The sequence below is a fragment of the Plecotus auritus genome (assembly GCF_963455305.1).
Source record: "Plecotus auritus genome assembly, chromosome: 5".
NCBI lineage: Eukaryota > Metazoa > Chordata > Mammalia > Chiroptera > Vespertilionidae > Plecotus > Plecotus auritus.
Genome location: NC_137776.1, coordinates 3,540,963 through 3,561,365, shown reverse-complemented (window position 1 = coordinate 3,561,365; position 20,403 = coordinate 3,540,963). Strand labels below are relative to the sequence as shown.

The window sequence follows — 20,403 nt, the reverse complement described above, 5'->3', positions numbered from 1 at the left end:
ACTACCGCCCACGGGCCACATGCGGCCCGCCGAGGACATTTATCCGGCCCGCCGAGGACATTTATCTAGCCCGCCGGGGGCCGCTGCCTGTCCTGCTTAGCAGCCGACTTGTCCCGGGCCCGCAGTGCGCATAGGAATTTGTTCATAGTTTTAAACTATAGTCCGGCCCTCCAACGGTCTGAGGGACAGTGAACTGGCCCCCTGTTTAAAAAGTTTGAGGACCCCTGCTCCACACCAACAGCTCCAAGCTCACAGAAGCTCAAAGCCACCATTTGTCATCCTCACACCGGCCACATGGAATGAGCTCCCAGCTATGAAGGGGAGAGGTGAGGGAAAGAATCAGGGCTTTAGAATAGAGAGAGGTCAGAGCTCCTTCTTGTGAGTACAAGCGTGATCTTACTGCCCAGCCGGGGTGGCTCAGTGGCTGAGTGTCCACCCATGAACCAGGAGATCGCTGTTTGATTCCCAGGAAGGGCACAGGCCCTATCCCCAGGGGGGAGCATGCAGAAGGCAGCCGACTGATGATTTTCCTTTCCTTTCTCATCATTGACGTTTCTATCTCTCTATCCCTCTCCCTTCCTCTCTAAAATCAAATTTAAAAACAATATATTTTAAAAGAGTGATCTTACTAACGCAAAAAAAAAAAAAAGAGGGCAAATATAGTTTCTAAAAATTTTCCCAGTCCCAAGTAGCTAATGAAATAAATTTATACTATGCTTGCAATGTGTAAGAACCAATAATGGTGTGACAGCACAGAGCGAGTTGGGCCTCTTGCCCTGCTAGGCCAGTTACTAATGAAAGGTGATGTATGGCAACGAGGGGGAGTTAGTGTACAAAGAGGGAATATGGAATTTGCTCCTTAGTAGCCAATGCTTTAAACGAATTCTTACATCAACAGAGACTTCTACTATATCTGAATTTTTAAAATATGGCGCATGTATTATTTTTATAATTAGAAAAAGTTATTTCTCTTTTGGAAAAAAATCACGGTTGGTCAGTGGAGAGTTAATAATAGTTTCCTCCTGGGGCCCGTGTCATAGCACCTGGCTCGAACAGTGTTCCTCAGCTTCCTGAACTGTTTGCCTCAGGGCTAAGTTCCTTGAGGGCAGCGCAGGGCTGTGATTCTAGAACAGGGGTGGGCAAACTTTTTGACTCGAGGGCCACCATGGGTTCTTAAACTGGACCGGAGGGCCGGAACAAAAGCATGGATGGAGTGTTTGTGTGAACTAATATAAATTCAAAGTAAAGGAGCGGAGGGGAGAGCAAGAGAACCCTCCGCTCTTTCAGCTCCGCGGGCCGGATAGAACAGCCGAACGGGCCGGATCCGGCCCGCGGGCCGTAGTTTGCCCACGGCTGTTCTAGAAGCAAGCACGGTAGGAAAGCCCAGCAGAGAGGCTCAGCTCTGTGCGTTCCATTTTGACTCTATACCAGGGGTGGGCAAACTTTTTGACTCGAGGGCCACCATGGGTTCTTAAACTGGACCGGAGGGCCGGAACAAAAGCATGGATGGAGTGTTTGTGTGAACTCATATAAATTCAAAGTAAAGGAGCGGAGGCGAGAGCAAGAGAACCGGATAGAACAGCCGGATCCGGCCCGCGGGCCGTAGTTTGCCCACGGCTGCTCTATACCCTGTGCATATGGACCCATCATCTCTTTCACGCAGGGATTCCTTGCTTTCGTTTTAAGCGATACCCCCAGTGCCTTTGTGGGCTCTAGTCTTGCCCATGAATGCACACTTGACAGGGTCCAGGGATGCAGCAATGGGATTGCCAAACAGTAATAACCCGTGAGTTTCTAAAAACTGACCTCTATTGTTGAAAGTATTACCATGTCCCCCTTTTTCCCCAGTGACCCCTCCACCCCACACCCCGCCTCAGGCCTTCACCTCACTGTTGTCTGTGTCCATGGGTTATGCATGTATGCATACAAGTTCTTTGGTTAAGTTTTTGTTAAATGGAGTTTCTATGCATAGATCCCACTTCACCAGCATCAGGACTCTCCCAGGCAAAACCAGACAAGCAGCTACACCACCAGCTCCCTATCTTTTTCCGTCTCCGTACTGCCAATCACTGAACGTAGGTGAGTACGTCAGAAATCATCCTGCTATGGCTTCAGATAAAGTTCTTCTTATCCAGTTTACCCATTTTAGCTCCTCTTCCTTAGCTAGTTATTTGCTGTATGTCTTGACCTGCAAACAGCTGAAGATCATGTTCCAGGTAAAAAATGCAGCTGATTTACCTCACTTTTCCCATTTTTAAAAACCTTTGACTACCAGGAATGTAGGATAGGGTTTCATTTGTGATAATTACCAAATTTCAAGTAAGTGGTAAATGAAAATTGCCTGGCATTGTGTAAGGAGGAGTAATTTAAGCTCTTTGTGGGGAGCCATTGGCACTTTAAATAAGCCTGTCTGTAGACATTGTTTGTTTAAAACTATTTTCTAGGGCTCCATGAAGCTCTGTGCCTTTAAATTTCTTTTACTGTCATAGTTACTTTATGAGCGACAGAACTGCAGCCATCTATCTCTGTCAGTCTCTGACACCCACAGACGTATCCCCCCACCCACTCACCCGTGCAAGCCTACACTCTGCCTCACATTCAGATTGTCCCCCAATCCCGCTCCCTGTCCAACTCAAGTGTTCCTTTCAAACACATGCTACTTGTTTGATCTATTTCTGTGTGTCTGTGAATCAGCTGAGTCTCGTCGGATCTACCCAGTAGGCCAGAGCCTACTTGTATGTTTTTCAGGTGGATTTGGCAGCCTGACACATAGGCAAGCATATTGCAGTCTTAAAAGCCCGGTGAGCTGTTTTTCCCTCACAACACTTCTGACAGCCGATGTGTGGGTTTTTCTCTCCTCACACCAACCAGTTTTCCAATTCTCCAGACACCATTTGGGTGTCCTACAACTCAGTTCTGACACTAAGTGCTAGAGTTAGTGGAGACCCCGACGGGCGAAGGGTTCGCTCCCACGAGACTGCCCCCTCCTCAGGTGAAAATGGCAGGTCCCAGGCCACCCGTACTCTTTTTTTTTTTTTTATTGATTTTTTACAGAGAGGAAGGGAGAGGGATAGAGAGTTAGAAACATCGATGAGAGAGAAACATCGATCAGCTGCCTCCTGCACACCCCCTACTGGGGACGTGCCCACAACCAAGGTACATGCCCTCGACCGGAATCGAACCTGGGACCTTTCAGTCCGCAGGCTGACGCTCTATCCACTGAGCCAAACCGGTTTCGGCCCACCAGTACTCTTGACTGGCAGGCTGTAAATTAGGTTGCATAATTTGTTAGGCGCATAGAACTCAGAAACAGTTTACTAACTATTACCAACTTGTTATGAAGAATACAACCCAGGAACAGCCAAATGAAACAAAGGCATTGGGCAAAGCATAAGGCGGGGTGGGGTGGGGGCAGAGCTTCTGTGCCCTCTCCAGGAGCACCATTCCCTCACTACCTCTACCTGTTCACCAACCAGGAAGCTCTCTGAACCTCACTGGTCAGGGGTTCTAAGGAGGTGTTCTTACATGTACATGATGGATTAAATTATTGGCTCAATCTTCAGCCCCTCTTCCCTCCCTGAAGGTCATAGGGGCAGGGTTGAGAGTTCTTTCTAATCACAGGATTGGTGCCTCTGGCAATCATCCTCATCCTGAAGCTATCTAGGGGCCTCCAAGGATCACCTCGATGACATATACAACTAAGGTAGTGTTGAAAGGTGCTTGTTATGAATAACAAAAGATGGTCCTATCACTCCTTTTAGGAAAAGTAAGGGTTTTAGAAGCTCTAAACCAGGACCAAAGACCAAATATATGTTAATCACACTTGGGAACACTTAAATCCTTGGTTATCGAAGTCCTGCCAATTATTTCTGATCTATATGTACTAGAGACCAGGTGCACGAGATTTCGTCCACTGCGGGGGGTCCATCAGCCCGGCCCATGCCCTCTCGCAGTCCGGGAGCCCTCGGGGGATGTCCAGCTGGTCGGCAGTCCATCCTTAGTGCTGCTGCGGAGGCGGGAGAGGCTCCTGCCACCACCGCTGCACTCGCTACACTCAACAGCTGTGAGCCTGGCTTCTGGCTGAGCGGCGCTCCCCCTGTGAGAACGCACTGACCACCAGGGGGAAGCTCCTGCATTGAGAGTCTACACCCTGGTGGTCAGTGCACGTTATAGTGACCAATCATTCTGCCATGCGGTTGATTTGCATATTAGCCTTTTATTATATAGGATGGGATTATTATTACTAGAGGCCCGGTGCACGAAATTCCTGCACGGGTAGGGTCCCTAGGCCTGGGCAATGATCAGGGGTGGTCGGGGGGCCCCCGCTGGCACCCATCTTGGCCGGCCTGGCACTGCCCGCTGGCCGGCCCCGCCCCCTGCCGCCGCCGGTCGCCTCCCTCTGCAGGAGGTGACTGGTGGGGCAACCTGGGGGCCCCCTCTGACACCCACCTTGGCTGGCCTGGGGCCTGTGGACTGGGGACAGCTCCTGTGCTGAGCGTCTGCCCCCTGGTGGTCAGTGTGCGTCATAGTGACCGGTTGTTTTACCGGTCGTTCCACTGTTTGGTCGATTTGCATATTAGGCTTTTATTATATAGGATAAAAGCCTAAGTGACCATCCGACTGTCTGTCTGGTAGCTATGATGCACAATGACCACTAGGGGGCAGGCGCTCAATGCAGGAGCTACTGAGCTGTGGTGACTTCGCAGCTGCGGTTCTCGGGTGACACACCTAGAACCAGAGAAGAGAGAGCCCGATTCCAGAGTGCATCACCCAAGAACCACCCTCTTGCAATCTGGGACCCCTCGGGGGATATGAGAGAGCTGGTTTTGGCCCGATCCCCGCAGGCCAGGCCAAGGGACCCCACTGGTGAACGAATCCATGCACGGGGCCTCTAGTTTAAAATATTACTCTAAAACTGGCAAAATGTCCAGGGCTATCATTTCAATTAGCCTGAAGAATGAGAATACCTCCAGTTCAATATCACATGCATCTACCTGAACTGCCACTGAGCAATTACATGAAGGAGGGAAGACATGATGCAAGAGCTTCATTTCACTGATATGTAATTCTTGTACCAGTGACAGCTAGTATCTGAAACATAGCTGTGGTCCAGATAGGAAGGATAAGACTGAAACCTCGAAATAAATGCACTAAAGTTATTGGTGGGTTTTTTTTGTTGGTGGTTTTTGGGGTTTGTTTTTTGTTTTTGTTTTCTGTACATTGCTCACAGGAGTGACCCTGGGCGTTCACTTTGTGCCCATTTAATTTTATTTTACACTAGAGGCCCGTTGCAGAGAGATTCCTGCAAGAATAGGGCTTCCTACGGCCAGAGCGAAGCAGAGAAGGGAGCGTCTCCACTGCCTCGCTCCCTCCCGTCTCCGCTGCCTTGCTCCCTTCTCCGCCACTTTGCTCCCTTCTGCAGCACTTGGCTTCCTTCTACACTGTCTTCAGTCTTTGCTCCGTGCCTGCATATGCAAATTAACCACCAGCTTTGTTGGGTTAATTTGCATACTCTCTCCTGATTGGCTGGTGGGCGTAGCGGGGGGGGGTGGTCAATTTGCATGTTTCTCTTTTATTAGTGTAGATAGGCTATTAACAAGTTCGTTTATGTGACTTAACAGTAAGCTGATAGGAGCATCAAGTTAAAACAAAACAAATTCAGAAGAAAGGTTACCAACGATAGGCAGAATTCTGACAGTCTCATACCAAAGCAGGTAGCAGAAAAATGTGTCAGAAGTAAATTAAAAATCTGAGGACATTTAGTGTAGGAATAAGTCATTCAGTACACTGGACACTCTAGGACTGGAGGTGTCACTGCTTTGTAGCACATAGAAGAATTGAGTTTTATAATGATGATAATGGTCCATCAAAAGAAAGCTCACCTTGGCTGGTATTTCTCAGTGGTTAGAGCATCAGCCTGCGTGCTGAAGTTTCTTGGGTTTGATTTCCAGTCAAGGGCACGTACCTGGGTTGCAGGTTCCCTTCCTGCCTCAGGTTGGGGCTCAATGTGTCTCTCCCACATCCATGTTTCTCTTTCTCTCTCCCCTTCCCTCCCTTCTACTCTCTCTGAAAAGCAATGTTAAAAATATCCTCTTGTGAGGATTAACAAAACAACAAAGCTCAATTTGGCTCTGTTTGAGAGGTCAGAAGTATGAAACCCATTTATTTATGTAGAAATAGTTTCAAGTAAATTGTTAAAAATAATAAAATAAAACATATAATTTTAAAATGCATTCTTTATAAAAGGGCATAAAGGGAAAAGTAAAAACTTTCACTTACTTGCCCCTACCCCTTCAATCATACTTCCAGAGGTCCTTCCAGTGTCTTAGATTTTTCTTTCTTTCTTTTTTTTTTTTTAACATTTTGGTACTTAATAAGGGGAGCCTAGAAATCTAGAAAATTCTTTTATCTAGAGAACCCATTTTCTCATGATCTTGACTAATGGAAGCAGGGCTGTATCCATAACCATAGTTCCCATACACTCATCTGATCACGATGTTTTGCTGCAGAAATAGATAACACCAGCCCCAAATATGGAGATCAAAGATGATATCTCTCCTTGATACCAGCCTTTTTACTTGCATATCTTTATGGCCACTGTCCTAAGTACTTCCCAGTGGTTTATTTTTGGATACAAGACAAAATTCTGAACAAGTGCTACTGCTTAGCTCAATCATGCGTTCAGTCATAGATGTCTGAATGACTCAATCTCCTCTTCTAAATAACCCAGCATACCAAAGACCACTGCAGGAGTCACGCAACAGGGGCAGGCAGCTTGGTTTAGCCGGAGGGCTGGCTTCTTGGCCTGATCGCCTCCTGACCCCCTGGTTCCTTTCCAACCCTCCACCGCTGCCATCACCTCATGTTGTGACTTCTACCAGGAACTGACTTCCCATAGGCCTCCAGTCAGCCTGAGGGAAGTGGTGGGCTCTAGGCTCTCAAATGAGGGCCCGATAAATCTAAACAGAAACCTATGTGTGCCAAAAATATCCATCAGAATGAAAAAACCATTTTTATTTGCTTGAGGACTCAAGAAGGGTATTTAAAACAATAGGTAACTTCAAGGTACAGAAATTAAATATATGCTTACATCAAAAGTTTGCTCAGTAAGAAACAAATTTCCATGTTTAACCACTCTTCTTGTGACCTCTATTTGTATAGATTGCATTTGAGACATATCTATAGGAAATTTAAAATTTTCACAAGTAGCACATGCATTTTCTTTCCTTTTTTTTTCCTTGCACATAAATTTTCAATGCATTCAAAATACAGATAGGGCTGAGGTTATCAAAATGGAATCATATTTCAAAATAAGTAGTACTGTGAGTCAGGACAGTTCCGCCAATTATAGCAACCCCATTTTTGAAGGCTTAGTGCCTGGGCCAGCCTCCATGGTAGCAAAGCAGTGTGTCATCAGGATGCTGTAATTAGGAATGGGTGGCAGTATTTTAACCCTTCCTCCCAAGAGTTCTGCAGTGCTTTTAAAACATGTTTATAAATATTTGCTTTTGTGCCAATTTACGGGAGCTTTTCATGCAGACATTTGGCTTCCAATGAGTCATCCCCAGTCTGGTTCATACCCAAAAGCTTCCTGCTTGGCTATCAGTGCATATTGGGCTCAATAACTGCCTTATTTTTAGAACTGGCTTGAATGAAGATAAAAAAAGGTGGTGGAGGGAGAAAGACATTCAGATAAATGTAAGAACACCCTTGTTTCTTTGTAAGAGTTTGACAAATGTACCCAGTACCCTAACTACCATGGAAGCTTAGCTTAATGAAAGAGTGTGATGGAGATTTGTTTGGCCTTTTAAAAAAAATCTGGATAATTTTACCTGATGATATTACATTTTTCCAGTCATCATGTTTATTGCTAGCTAAGGACATCCCAGAATTCATATTACTAATATGAAAATGTACTACTACTGTTGTAATTACACTGAGTGGCCAGATTATGATGATCTCTGAACGCATAATAATCTGGCTTCTCTCTCTCTCTCTCTCTCCCTCTCTCCACATATATATATATATATATATATGAGGCCCGGTGCATGAATTTGTGCATGGGTGGGGTCCGGCCAGCCTGGCCTGCCTGCTGGTAGAACTCCTGGTTGAGGGGACAATTTGCATATTAGCCTTTTATTATATAGGATATACACTGAGTGGCCAGATCATTATGCGTTCAGAGATGATAATAATCTGGCCACTCAGTGTATAGTTAACAGACACTAAAACCATCAACTAAAAGCACCTGGAACACTAAATCACTCTTTTCCATATCAAAACTGAAGAGAATGAGGGTCCTTAGCTAAGATGTTAATGGTCTTTCCTGAGCTAGAATTGTGAAACTTTTCTTTGTGCAAATAAGGAAGTGACAGTTAAAAAGCATGTGAACTACCAGTGAGTACCTCTGTGTTTCCATCCCAAAGGGCAAAATCAGGGAGTTGAAGCGAGACAATATGTATCTTGGGGGCAAGATGTCAATGTGAAAAAAAACACTAAAATTGCTGTGCTCAATAATGCAAATTAGAGACATTTTAAAAGAGAAATAAGTACCTTGCAGATTATGTGCATGTACTATTTATTCCTCTTTATTGGACTTGAGGAAGGATTGCAATCTCAGGCTTGAGTTGCACTCCATGTACTCAGTCATGCTTTGCTTGCATATTACATATTAAATGCTTAGGAATAATCTTTGTTCTCTCTTGCCTCCGGAAACACTCTTTTCATTTCTATTGAAATGTATACTTCTCTCTGTTTACATTTCATTCTTCCCAATTTTTATTTATTTTATTTATTTTTAAAATGTATTTTATTGCATTTTACAGAGAGGAAGGGAGAGGGATAGAGAGTTAGAAACATTGATGAGAGAGAAACATCCATCAGTTGCCTCCTGCACGCCCCCTACTGGGGATGTGCCCACAACCAAGGTACATGCCCTTGACCAGAATCGAACCTGGGACCCTTCAGTCCGCAGGCTGATGCTCTATCCACTGAGCCAAACTGGTTAGGGCCTTCCCAATTTTTATATGGACTTGGATATAAAAACTATATCCTTCTCTTCTTAACTTGAAGAAAAATGGTGCTGTTTATACATGGATGAATGGCAGCTGTCACTTTGCCTTAGTGTGAAAGAGATAATTGGGAGTGGTGAGAACTGTAATAAAATAAAAAAGCACATACCCCATCTAAATGGATGATAACAGCCAGATTTTTAAAGAGAAAACCTGAAAGTATTTAAATATTTCATGTCTAACTTAATGCTTTAAAAAACAAACAGTTCCATTCTAGGAGGCCCAAAACTCCAATAATTACCACTGGATTAACTATGTGTACTTCAAACCACACTGGGGGAGAAGAGAGATATAGAAAGTGCTGAGAATGTTGGAGAGGTGTTTCTCTCGATCTGCCTTCCACCTCTCAGCTGACCCCCAACACATATGCTGTTCATTTCTGGTCTTCTTGTGGAAACCTCTCCCTAATTTGCTCCAGAGTTACTGCTTCACACTTGAATTCATACTTGCTGGAGAGATGGAGAAATCTTAGAGAAAATTCTAACAATAACAATAGCAAACTTATATTGAGAGTCTGGCACTGTTTATTCTTGCACTCTACAAATATTTACTGAATTCCTGCTATGTGATAGAACAATAAAGTTTCTGTGATGTGATAGGCACTCTATAGACATTAGAAATAAATCAGTACTAGAAAAAGACAGAAATGCCTGTCCTTGTAGAAACTATATTCATTTGCGTAACAGATAATAAATGAAATGAATAAGTTTAGTATATGTTGAGTTAGGTGGTGATAAATGCTATGGAGAAAACTAAAGGAGAAAAGGATTGTTTTTCAGGTTCTCCAATATGTGATTGGAATGGATATACTTGGTAACTGGGATAAAAGCTATATTAGTAGGGAATTTTTGAAACTAATTTTCTCCCTCTCTAAAATACATTATTACATCCTGGGGAAAATTGTAGAGATTAAGGCTACAAGAATGCAAGGCCTGCCCTAACTGGCTTGGCTCAGTGGATAGAGCGTCGGCCTGCAGACTCAAGGGTCCCAGGTTCGATTCCCGTCAAGGGCATGTACCTTGGTTGCAGGCACATCCCTAGTAGGGAGTGTGCAGGAGGCAGCTGATCGATGTTTCTCTTTCATCGATGTTCCTAACTCTCTATCCCTCTCCCTTCTTCTCTGTAAAAAATCAGTAAAATATATTTAAAAAAAAAAAAAAAAAGAATGCAAGGTGGCCCGGCTGGCGTGGCTCAGTGGTTGAGCATCGACCTATGAAGCAGAAGGTCACAGTTCGATTCCTGGTCAGGGCACATGCCCCGGTTGTGGGCTTGATCCCCAGTGTGGGGAGTGCAGGAGGCAGCCGATCAATGATTCTCTCTCATCACTGATGTTTCTATCTCTTACCCTCCCTCTCCTTTCCTCTCTGAAATCAACAAAAATATATTTTAAAAAAAGATGCAAGGTGATGGCTCTCCTTTATCCCCATTTAACTCACCAGTCTGGCCCTTTGAAAAATGTCTCATCCTGGAGAACAGTAAACTCAACCAAATAGCTTCCCTAATTTGCAGTTCCTATGCCAAATGGAATACCTCTTCTGGAGCAGATTGATATGACCTTGGGTACCTGGCATTGGTTAGCAAATGCATTCATTTTCACTCCTATCAAGTAGATGAAAGCGATGCATGTGAATGACATAGACATTTACAGTCTTGCTTGGGGTTAACTCTTTTGCTCTCTGTTCTAAAGGAAGCTGGACTTCCTGGACATTCTGCCTATCGTCATGGTGACCCACTAATTAATGATATCGTGTGTGGTGGTTTTTGAGTACGCTCACAAATTCTGTGATATTTCTTCCTTCAGGAGGTGGAGCTTAAGTCCTCTACCCTTGAGTGTGTGCCAGACTTAGTGACGTGCTTCTAACAAATAGAATTTTACAGAAGTGATGATGTATGACTTCTAAGATATTACAGCGTTGTTCCTTGCTCTCCCTTGGATCACTAGCTGGGAGGGAAGTGTGACAAGACTCGGAAGCAGCCCTGCAGGGAGATGCACGTGAAAAGGAGCCGAGAGGCCTCCTGCCAAAACCCATTTAAGCAAGCCACCCTGGAAGCAGGTCCCCCAGCCGCAGTCAGGCCTTCAGAGGCCTGTGCCCTCAGGGGAGACCTGAGCCAGAATCACCCGGCTGAGCCACTCCCGAATCCCTGACCTACCAAAATGATGAGATAATCAGCATGTAGTGTTTTAATAGGCTACACATCGAGGAAATGTGTAACAGAGCAACAGATAGTGACTACATCAGATTAATCAGAACCGATGATTGAGAAATGGCAAGGGTGTTGGAGGCCTTGCTCTAAAGGGTAAAATACACATTCCAAGAAAATTCAGAGATGCTCCACGTAAGTGTCTAGTAGTCGGGGACATGCCAGGCATCCCACCGCTAAGAAGATGCATATTGCCTACTGGGTTCTGGAACCAGCATACTCAGCGCTTGGAAACACTGCACCCAACCATTTGCTGAGTGACATGGCAGGTTGCCAGCTATGAGTGGGGTCCACCAACACAATAGCCTCCTGGTGTGAATGAATCAAAATTATTTCTAGTCAGATTGGCAAAAAATAGGTTTGTTGGTGTGCTGCCGAATTTTAGTAGTTTATGTGTGCCATGAGATGAAAAAGGTTGAAAATTGCTGCACTGCCCTGACTGGTGTTGCTCAGTGGTTAGAACATTGATACGTGCACTGAAGGGTTGCAGTTCGATTCCTGGTCAACGGCATGTACCTGGGTTGCAGGTTCGATCCCCAACCCTAGTAGGGGCAGGTGCGAGAGGTAACCCATCGATGTGTCTCTTTCATGTGGATGTTTCTCTCTCTCTCTTTCTCTCTCTCTTCCTCCCTCTCTGCCGCCTCCCTTCCACTTTTTCTAAAAAAAGTCAATGGAAAAAATATCCTTGGGTGAGGGTTTTAAAAAATTTTTAAAAATAAAATTGCTGCACTGAGTCATAGGGTCATGAGAACCCAGCAGAAATCCACAGAAAGATGGAAGTGATACAGGGCCAGAAGACAAGTAAGTTGCATGAGTAGATGGCACAGACTCCTGTGTCATCCAATACTGTGACACTGTTGCCCCTCCCTCCGCTTACACTTCTGATTGTTTGGAAGGAAGGGCATGGGGAGAGGGGACAGGGAGATGTAATTAAGATAAACTCATTGAAAAGAAAAAAAACCTGTGCTTGGTACACGGATGGGTCAGCTTGGTATATGGTAAAGCCAGAAATGGACCACTACCTTCCAGCCATGGGCAAACTACGGCCCGCGGGCCGGATCCGGCTGTTCTATCCGGTTCTCTTGCTCTCCCCTCCGCTCCTTTACTTTGAATTTATATTAGCTCACACAAACACTCCATCCATGCTTTTGTTCCGGCCCTCCGGTCCAGTTTAAGAACCCATTGTGGCCCTCGAGTCAAAAAGTTTGCCCACCCCTGTATCTAGTCCCATTCAAAGATGGCCGTAGAAGACAGCAGCGAAGGGGAACTCTCCTGATGGGAAGAGCTTTATTAGCACACTTGGTCATCTACATTGTGTAGAGAGAAAGTAGCCTGAAATAAAAACATAAATGACTCATGCCAGTGATTCATAGTATGGCTACTTGGTCATGGACTTAGAAGGGGAAAGAATGGGAAACTGGGCCGAAACCGGTTTGGCTCAGTGGATAGAGCATCGGCCTGCGGACTGAAGGGTCCCGGGTTCGATTCCGGTCAAGGGCATGTACCTTGGTTGCGGGCACATCCCCAGTGGGAGGTGTGCAGGAGGCAGCTGATCGATGTTTCTCTCTCATCGATGTTTCTAGCTCTCTATCCCTCTCTCCCTTCCTCTCTGTAAAATATCAATAAAATATATTTAAAAAAAAAAAAAAAGAATGGGAAACTGGGAAGAAGCAGGTCTAGGGAAGAGGTATGTGGACGGGCTTACGGTGTACCATTCCCCTGGCCACTGGGAGTACTGCAGGACTACTATCCCAAATATGTTTAAAAAACCCATCACATCTCAGTTGTAAGAAACAACCCAATTTTAAAACGGGCCAAAGGTTTGAAGGCACTTTATCGAAGAGGATACATGCATGGCAAACAATCACATGAAAGATGTTTAAGATCATTAGTCATTAGGAAAATGCAAATCAAAGGCACAATGAAACGTCGCCACAGTTAGGAGAATAACTAACGTTTAAAGACTGAGCGCACTCTACACCTAAAACTAGTACAATGTTACGTGTCAATTATATCTCAATTAAAAAAAGACTGAGTGCATCAGTGTTGGTGAAGATGGAGGAACTGAAACTCTCACATTTCTGGTGAGAATGTACAGTACTTTGGAAAACGGTACATTTCCAAATTTGGCAGTTTTTAAAAATTTTTTAAAAATTTAAGCATATACCTACTATATTTGATCCATCCATTTTACATCTAGTTATTTACCCAAGAGAAAAGGAAACATATGCGTGTGTGTGTGTGTGTGTGTGTGTGTGTGTAAAGATCCACATGTATAGTGTTCATAGAGGCTTTATTTGTAACAACCTGAAACTGGAAGCAACTCAAACGTCCAACAAAAGTAAATTAATAAATTTTGTATATCAGTACAGTGGAATACTAGTCAGCAGTGGAAATAAATGAATTCTAAAGTTCACTCAACAACATATGCGAATCTCAAATTATGCTCAGTAAAAGTAGCCAAACCAAAAAAGGAGAACATACTGTATGATTCTATTTCTCTAAAATTCTACAATATGTAAATGAACCTATAGTGACAGAAAGCAGATTAGGGGTTGCCTGTGACATGGTGGTGGGTGGGAGAGAAAGAAGGAGGAATTACAAAGAGGCATAAGGAATCTTTTGGGAATGTGCTCATTAATTTACCAAACTTTACACTTTAAATATGTACAGTTTATTATATGTCATCATACTTCAATTGAAGTTAAAAGAGCTGTTAAAAGAAAAAAGATTCAATCTCATGTCCAATACCTGCCCCTTGGATCAAAGACCATACTCTGGGAATTCTGTTTCCACCAGAACCCACAAGACAGTGACCTGAGGTAAGCCGGTGAGCTTAAGATTACCTGGAGGTCAGATCAGTGTGGCAGGTTGTTGCAAGTTTTAAGGTAGGAGATACAGGGGTGGTATTCACTCATTCATAAAAAAAAAAGTGTGTGAAATCTGTGTGATGCCAGGTTTTATGCTAGGATCTGGAGATACAGCGTTGAATCAGATATGAATCCTGCCATTAGGGAAGTCAAGGTCATAAACTGGGTAAATGGAGCTTCTTATGTCTGAGACAATCCAGAAGCATGTGAAGGTCTGATAGGATGAGCTATGAGTGTGGAAGGGTCAGGAAGAACTGGGGTTGGGTCCTGAGCTGCATTGATCTCGGATGTATCTCTGAGGATCCAGATTCTAGCCCTTTGACATCCAAACTTAAGCCACTCAGCTAGGGTTGTGGGCAGGGGTAGACTCCCTGACAAAGAGTGGGTAGGGTAAGTAGTTCCAAATATGTCTGTACAGTGGGTCAAAGAATGAAAGGAAGCATGTATGGAAATGGTCAACTTGAAGAACACTGAGTGGAAAGTCTGTAGTAGAGATAAGATAAAAATAATGCACTAGGGAACATTTTTCGGGGGAATGGACTCAAATCAGAATTCGAGGGGTTCTTAAAACCCAGTTTGAACAAGTGGAGCCCAGTTGGGTGCCGGACAGGGATTGGCACAGATGGGGAGAGGAGAAGAGTCTTCCGTGGTGTAGTGAGGGATGGAGCTAGGCTAGAGGATGGATGGGAATCCACCCAGGAAGTGGATTCACAGCCAATCAGAGAAATATATTTAAAACAGGGCCACTGTGTGACCAAATGGCAGGGGAAAGAGCCAGTCCTTTCTCACCAGCAGGAACACAGATGACCTTAGAGAAATGGACATCAAGGGGCTATTGATGAGGAGCCCAGGAAAAGAAGGTGTTCCGGTCAAGGTAGAAATGGATCCTATAAGGTGCTGATGGGAGATGCTCACAGAATTCTGAGCAAATAGTTGACTGACATCTTTTTTTTTTAATATTTTTTTATTGATATTTTACAGAGAGGAAGGGAGAGGGAGAGAGAGTTAGAAACATTGATGAGAGAGAAACATCGATCAGCTGCCTCCTGCACACCTCCCACTGGGGGTGTGCCCGCAACCAAGGTACATGCCCTTGACCGGAATCGAACCCGGGACCCTTCAGTCCGCAGGCCGACGCTCTATCCACTGAGCCAAACCGGTTTTGGCAGTTGACTGACATCTTAAGCCACTAAGTTGTGAGGGAATTTGCTGTGAGGCAAAAGTGAACATCTACATTCTACTCAGCATCCCTTTGAGTCCATCCCAAGGGAGCTCTATGCTGAGCACCCCCTGTTTGTCACTGACCAGCTCTGTAGATCTGCAAGGGGAGGTCAGTGGTGCCTGAGGGCGGGGGGAGGATGACATGAGGTGGAGACAGTATGACATGAGGAGAGGATGACTTGGGGCAGAGCCAGTGTGACATGAGGGCAAGGGTCAATGTGACACGGGGGAGGGCTCAGTGTGTTAGGTGAGGGGCCCTGTAGTTCATGGAGCAGGGAGTTTATTTTTCAGTTGAGGGCTGGTACATGTCAGAGAGGTGAAGATAGCTGCACTACCTGAGGACAGGTGAGTAAGCCTAAGGGGACCAGGGGCCTGAATTATTACTGGAGTCAGTGGACTAAGGCAGACAGGATTAGCCAGCGGAGAGTTCTCTTTGCTAATAAAGGAGAGCAAAGCTCTTGGCTTGTGATATATCCCTCTGTGGGGAGGGATCAGAACTCTCACCTTGGAGAAATTTCCCAGATTACAATGGGAGGGCAGACAGAGACACGGTCTGGCTGCTTTTCCTCCCTCCGATGCTGTTCCTCACTTAGTTGAGCACACCTTGCCCCCTTGAGCCGCCCCTTCCCTCCTTGTAATTTCTCCCTTTGCCAAGCTTCCCGCTGGCCAGGCTGGTTAAGCGGTTCCCTCCCTTCCCAGGTCTTCTCACTGGAAGAGGGTATGGAGACAGCAGATAGGAACCACCTCTTTCTAGTCTTCACCTTTCTGACGGTGACAGGTGAGTGCAGGTTCCTACTTTGGCTTAAAATTCGGAAAAGGCCATATAGACAAAACCTGGAGGACATGGGTCTAGATCCAGGGGTGGAGAGGCCATCCGTTAGAAAGAAAAGGAATTCAGGACTCCAGTGATTGCCGTTTCCTGGAACACTCAGAGGTATCTAGAGCCCACTGACTCTCCTCTGGCTCCCCAGCTCCTGGGGTGCAAGAGAAGATTTGAACTGAGATAATATTTTATACTATGGATGGTAGGTGTTAGCAGAAGAGTGTGATTTTGCTGTATAGCTAAGAAGGAAGCTTGAAGAAAAGAGAAGAATCAGGAAGGAAGGAAGGAAGGAAGGAAGGAAGGAAGGAAGGAAGGAAGGAAGGAAGGAAGGAAGGAAGGAAGGAGGAAGGAAGGAAACTAATACAGCAGGAACTCAAAGGGAAAATTAACAGAAGGATTTTGAAGAGGCTTAGTAATACCTTAAGCATCAATAACACATTGACAATTTCAAAGCACGTCCACATAAAATATCTCAGATCTGTCCTCTGGAATGCCTGTCCCTGTCTCTAATATTCTCCCCTCCTTTCTCCAATCTGGCAGCAATAACAGCAACAACCGTAACACCAATGCCAGCACAAAAAAAATTAGCTCAGCAATTCAATCAGTTGAGCATCAAAACTGCACCAACCTTCTTTATTTTCCTGAAGTCTGAACATGAGTCTTGTTTGGGGACCCTGATCCACCATCAATGGGCTCTCACTGCAGCCCACTGCTTCTTGCCGTGAGTGATGGGGGTCCTGGAGGGAAAGGACTTCCCCCTTAGTCACTGGGATTGCTCAGGGGTACCAAGGCTCAGCCTTTAAGAGATGGGCACGGGGACTCTCAAACCTGAGAAGTGGTTGGAAGGAGGCAGGAAGTAGATCCATGTGGTTATGAGTTAGATTCTTGAATGGGATGATGTAGACAGAGGGAATTGGGGAAGCCAAGGACCAAGGGATGAACCAAGAGGGAATAAAAGCCCACATATAGTATGGTACAAATCAAAGAATTACAGAACTGCAATGGAAATGTCTCATTTTCCAGACAAGGGGACAGGGGTCTTGGCAAGTGATGGAACTCATGCCAAGTCACAAAGCAAGTGAGGGGGAAATAGGATGCAAGATGAGTAATAGAATAATGTCTCCTTTCTCTACTAATTTCTCATGGCCTGTTCCAGATTTCTCGAGATAGATATTGCTGCTTCAAATGATGAGGGTTTCTTAAAAATTGGGGGGAACTTAAGAGCCATGCTTACTGTCCAACACCCAAATTTCACCCGGGATTCTTCTGAGCATGACCTCATGCTTGTCAAGTTGACACAGCCCCTAGAGCCCAATGATGAGGTGAAGCTGGCCATTCTGCCCAATACCACGGAGGACAGAAGAGAGGACACGTGCACTGTTTCTGGCTGGGGGTGGACATGGAAGAATTTTGGTGAGTGACCCTCAAGACAGACCTTGAGTGTTCCTTGAGTAAGCAATCAATGAGGATTACCATATAACTTTTATTATAGACTAAAGGCCTGGTGCACGAATTCATGTACCAGTGGGGTCCCTCTGCCTGGCCTGTGGGATCGGGCCGAAACTGGTTCTCCAACATCCCCCAAGGGGTCCTGGATTGTGAGAGGATGCAGGCCAGGCTGAGCAACCCCACCGGTGCATGATCGGGGCAGGGAGGGATGTGGGAGGTTGGCCAGCCAGGGAGGGACTGTGGGAGGGTTCCAGGGTGTGTCCAGCCCATCTTGCTCAGTTCCTATCTGCCAGACCCCAGCAGCAAGCTAACCTACCGGTTGGACCGTCTGCCCCCTGGTGGTCAGTGCACGTCATAGCAAGTGGTTGAGTGGCCTCAGCATATCGTTAGTATATTATGCTTTGATTGGTTGAGTGGCCTTAGCATATCATTAGTATATTATGCTTTGATTGGTTGAAAGCAGTGTCAACCAGACACTTAGCGTATTAGGCTTTCATTATATAGGATCCTGAGAGCTGGATGGGGCCTGAGAACTTGCATATATTAACCTCTAATTTTATTAATGTGGGGATTGAGGCCCAAATAGTTGACATGATATACTCAGGGTTAACATGGCTATTTATGGCTAGAGGTCTCTGGAATCCAGTGTTCTTGCCTCTATACACTGAGCCAAACCGGCTAGGGCTCTGGTTCCTTTTCATTTTGGCTTTTTCTTTCATTGAATAATGGAGAAGTTAATAACAGAAAAGAGGGAAGAGAGGAGAGAAAAAAAGGAGATGAATATGTGAAGGATCAAAGAGAAAGAGTCTCTCTCTCTCTGTCTTTCTCTCTCCCTCCCCACCCCATGTCTGCGCGTGCACACGCATGTGCTCAGAGACAGATCCTGATATCGAGGTAAACCAGACTGTCTTTTGGTTCCCTAATGAAAACTGCCAAGAGTCCCCGATAAGGAAATTTCCTGTCAAAATCACAGAGAACATGTTCTGTGCGGGATCATCTCTGGAGAGCACACACTCCTGTAAGGTAACTCTTTTCCCTCTGAGACACTGTTTTGGGATCCATATATCTCCTGTAACCCAATCCAATGTCTTGTCTCTACATTCAAGAGGAGGTCGAGGTAAATGGGGTCTGGGAAGGAATGAGTGTCCTCCTTCCAATCAGGAATGAACTTAGATGCCAGGGTGGGAACATCTCAGAGTGTTCTCATTATTTTATGGCTTCCTCTGACGTGGCCTAGGGAGAGGGGTGGCATGGGCCCAGGATGGCCACCACACATTTCTCCCAGTCCTTATTACTACATCTCTCTGTTCTGGGCCCTCAGATAGGGACTTGGAACTAGATCATCTTCGTTTTGGCTACTCTGCCTGACCCATCTCTCGTTTTTCTAATAGGAAATAGAAGCTGCCCCAATCCTGTGCCAAAACCAGCTCCAAGGGATCCTCTCCTGGGCAGAGGGGTGCGTTCTGAGAGGTGATATTGGCTACTACACCAAGGTTTCCCACTATACAGACTGGATTCTCAAGGTCATCCGTACCAACTGAGCTCTCTGTAGTCCCTCTTCCAGTGGCCTTGGAACTTGGTCGACCACCCTTGATCCTTCCTTTCCCTCTAATCTCAGAACAAATGGGAATTTGGCTGCACGGAGTTTTCTGTTCCTTCTGTTCTCTTGACTTTTCTTGTCCTTTCTCAGTCCCAGCTTGAGTGATTATCAAAGAACTTGAGCTGGATAATTTTCTCATAAACGGGATAACTTCTCACTACTCCCTTCCTCTTCTCCAACTTTCTACTTACCTGCCGTGGTTTCCCCAGGCTTTTCTGGAGCTGTTCGCCACCCACCGCCCTCCAGAGGACATATAGGCCTCAGGAATGTGACAGTGAGATTGTGGGCACCTCTGTGGTGCCTCCTTTTGTCTGACATCATTAGTGTTTAGTCAGGGTTCTGTCCCTCTCACTCCATCGTATCTAGTAAGGCTGCAGTAAATGCCGGGATGTTAAATAGCTGTTAGCAATATAATTATTAAAAATAGAAGCTATAATTTTAAGAAAGCAACAGTATAAGGGTTTCAAAAAAGTTAAGAGTTGAGGGAATGGGGAGAGGAGTTAAATGGGTCAGACTACCAACTGGAAAGGAGGGATGATCTGAGAGATCTTTCTAAATGCTAAGCACAGAAAAATCTAAGATGGCTGGAATAAGATTACTAGAAAAACAACAGGGAAATACTGAAACTTATCCTATCTAATAAAGACAGAATATGCAAATTGACCATCACTCTGTGACAAAGATGGAGGCGCCCACAGCCAATAAGGAGGGAATATGTAAATTGACGCGACAAAGATGGTGGTGGCCGGGCCGACGCTCTATCCACTGAGCCAAACCAGTTAGGGCATCCTGGGCTTTATTTTTATTTTATTTTTTGTCTCTGCCTACTGGTGTCCCAGGTTGCAAACTTTTCTATCACTCAGGCCTGGATATACAGTAGCTTCTCCCCACCCCCATCCACAGTGTCGCTTTCCACAATTTCAGTTACTTGTAAAATAACCATGGTCCTAAAATATTAAATGGAAAATTCCAGAAAGAATTCATAAATTTTACATTATGTGTCATTCTGAGTATTGTAATGAAATTTTATATCATCATGTCCCATCCCGCCTGGGACATGAATCATCCCTCTGTCCAGTGTATCCTCGCTGTATATGCTACCTGCCCATTTAGTACCTTTTTAGGTCATTAGATTGTTTGTGATGGTATCACAGTGCTTGTGTTCAA

The 20,403-nt window shown here is 45.1% G+C and overlaps 2 protein-coding genes across 3 annotated transcripts in view; both read left to right on the top strand.

Moving 5' to 3' along the window:
• LOC308247772 (uncharacterized protein) overlaps window positions 1-20,403 on the top strand; it is a 246,509-nt gene that overhangs the window by 80,867 nt on the left and 145,239 nt on the right. The window lies entirely within an intron of this gene.
• Window positions 16,085-19,177, top strand: LOC308248768 (serine protease 58-like; the record flags this gene model as incomplete). The annotated part of the gene is made up of 5 exons (XM_080669057.1): window positions 16,085-16,142; window positions 16,728-16,908; window positions 17,344-17,600; window positions 18,511-18,659; window positions 19,028-19,177. 5 exons carry the CDS (start codon window positions 16,085-16,087, stop codon window positions 19,175-19,177), a joined length of 795 nt encoding a protein of 264 aa, XP_080525183.1.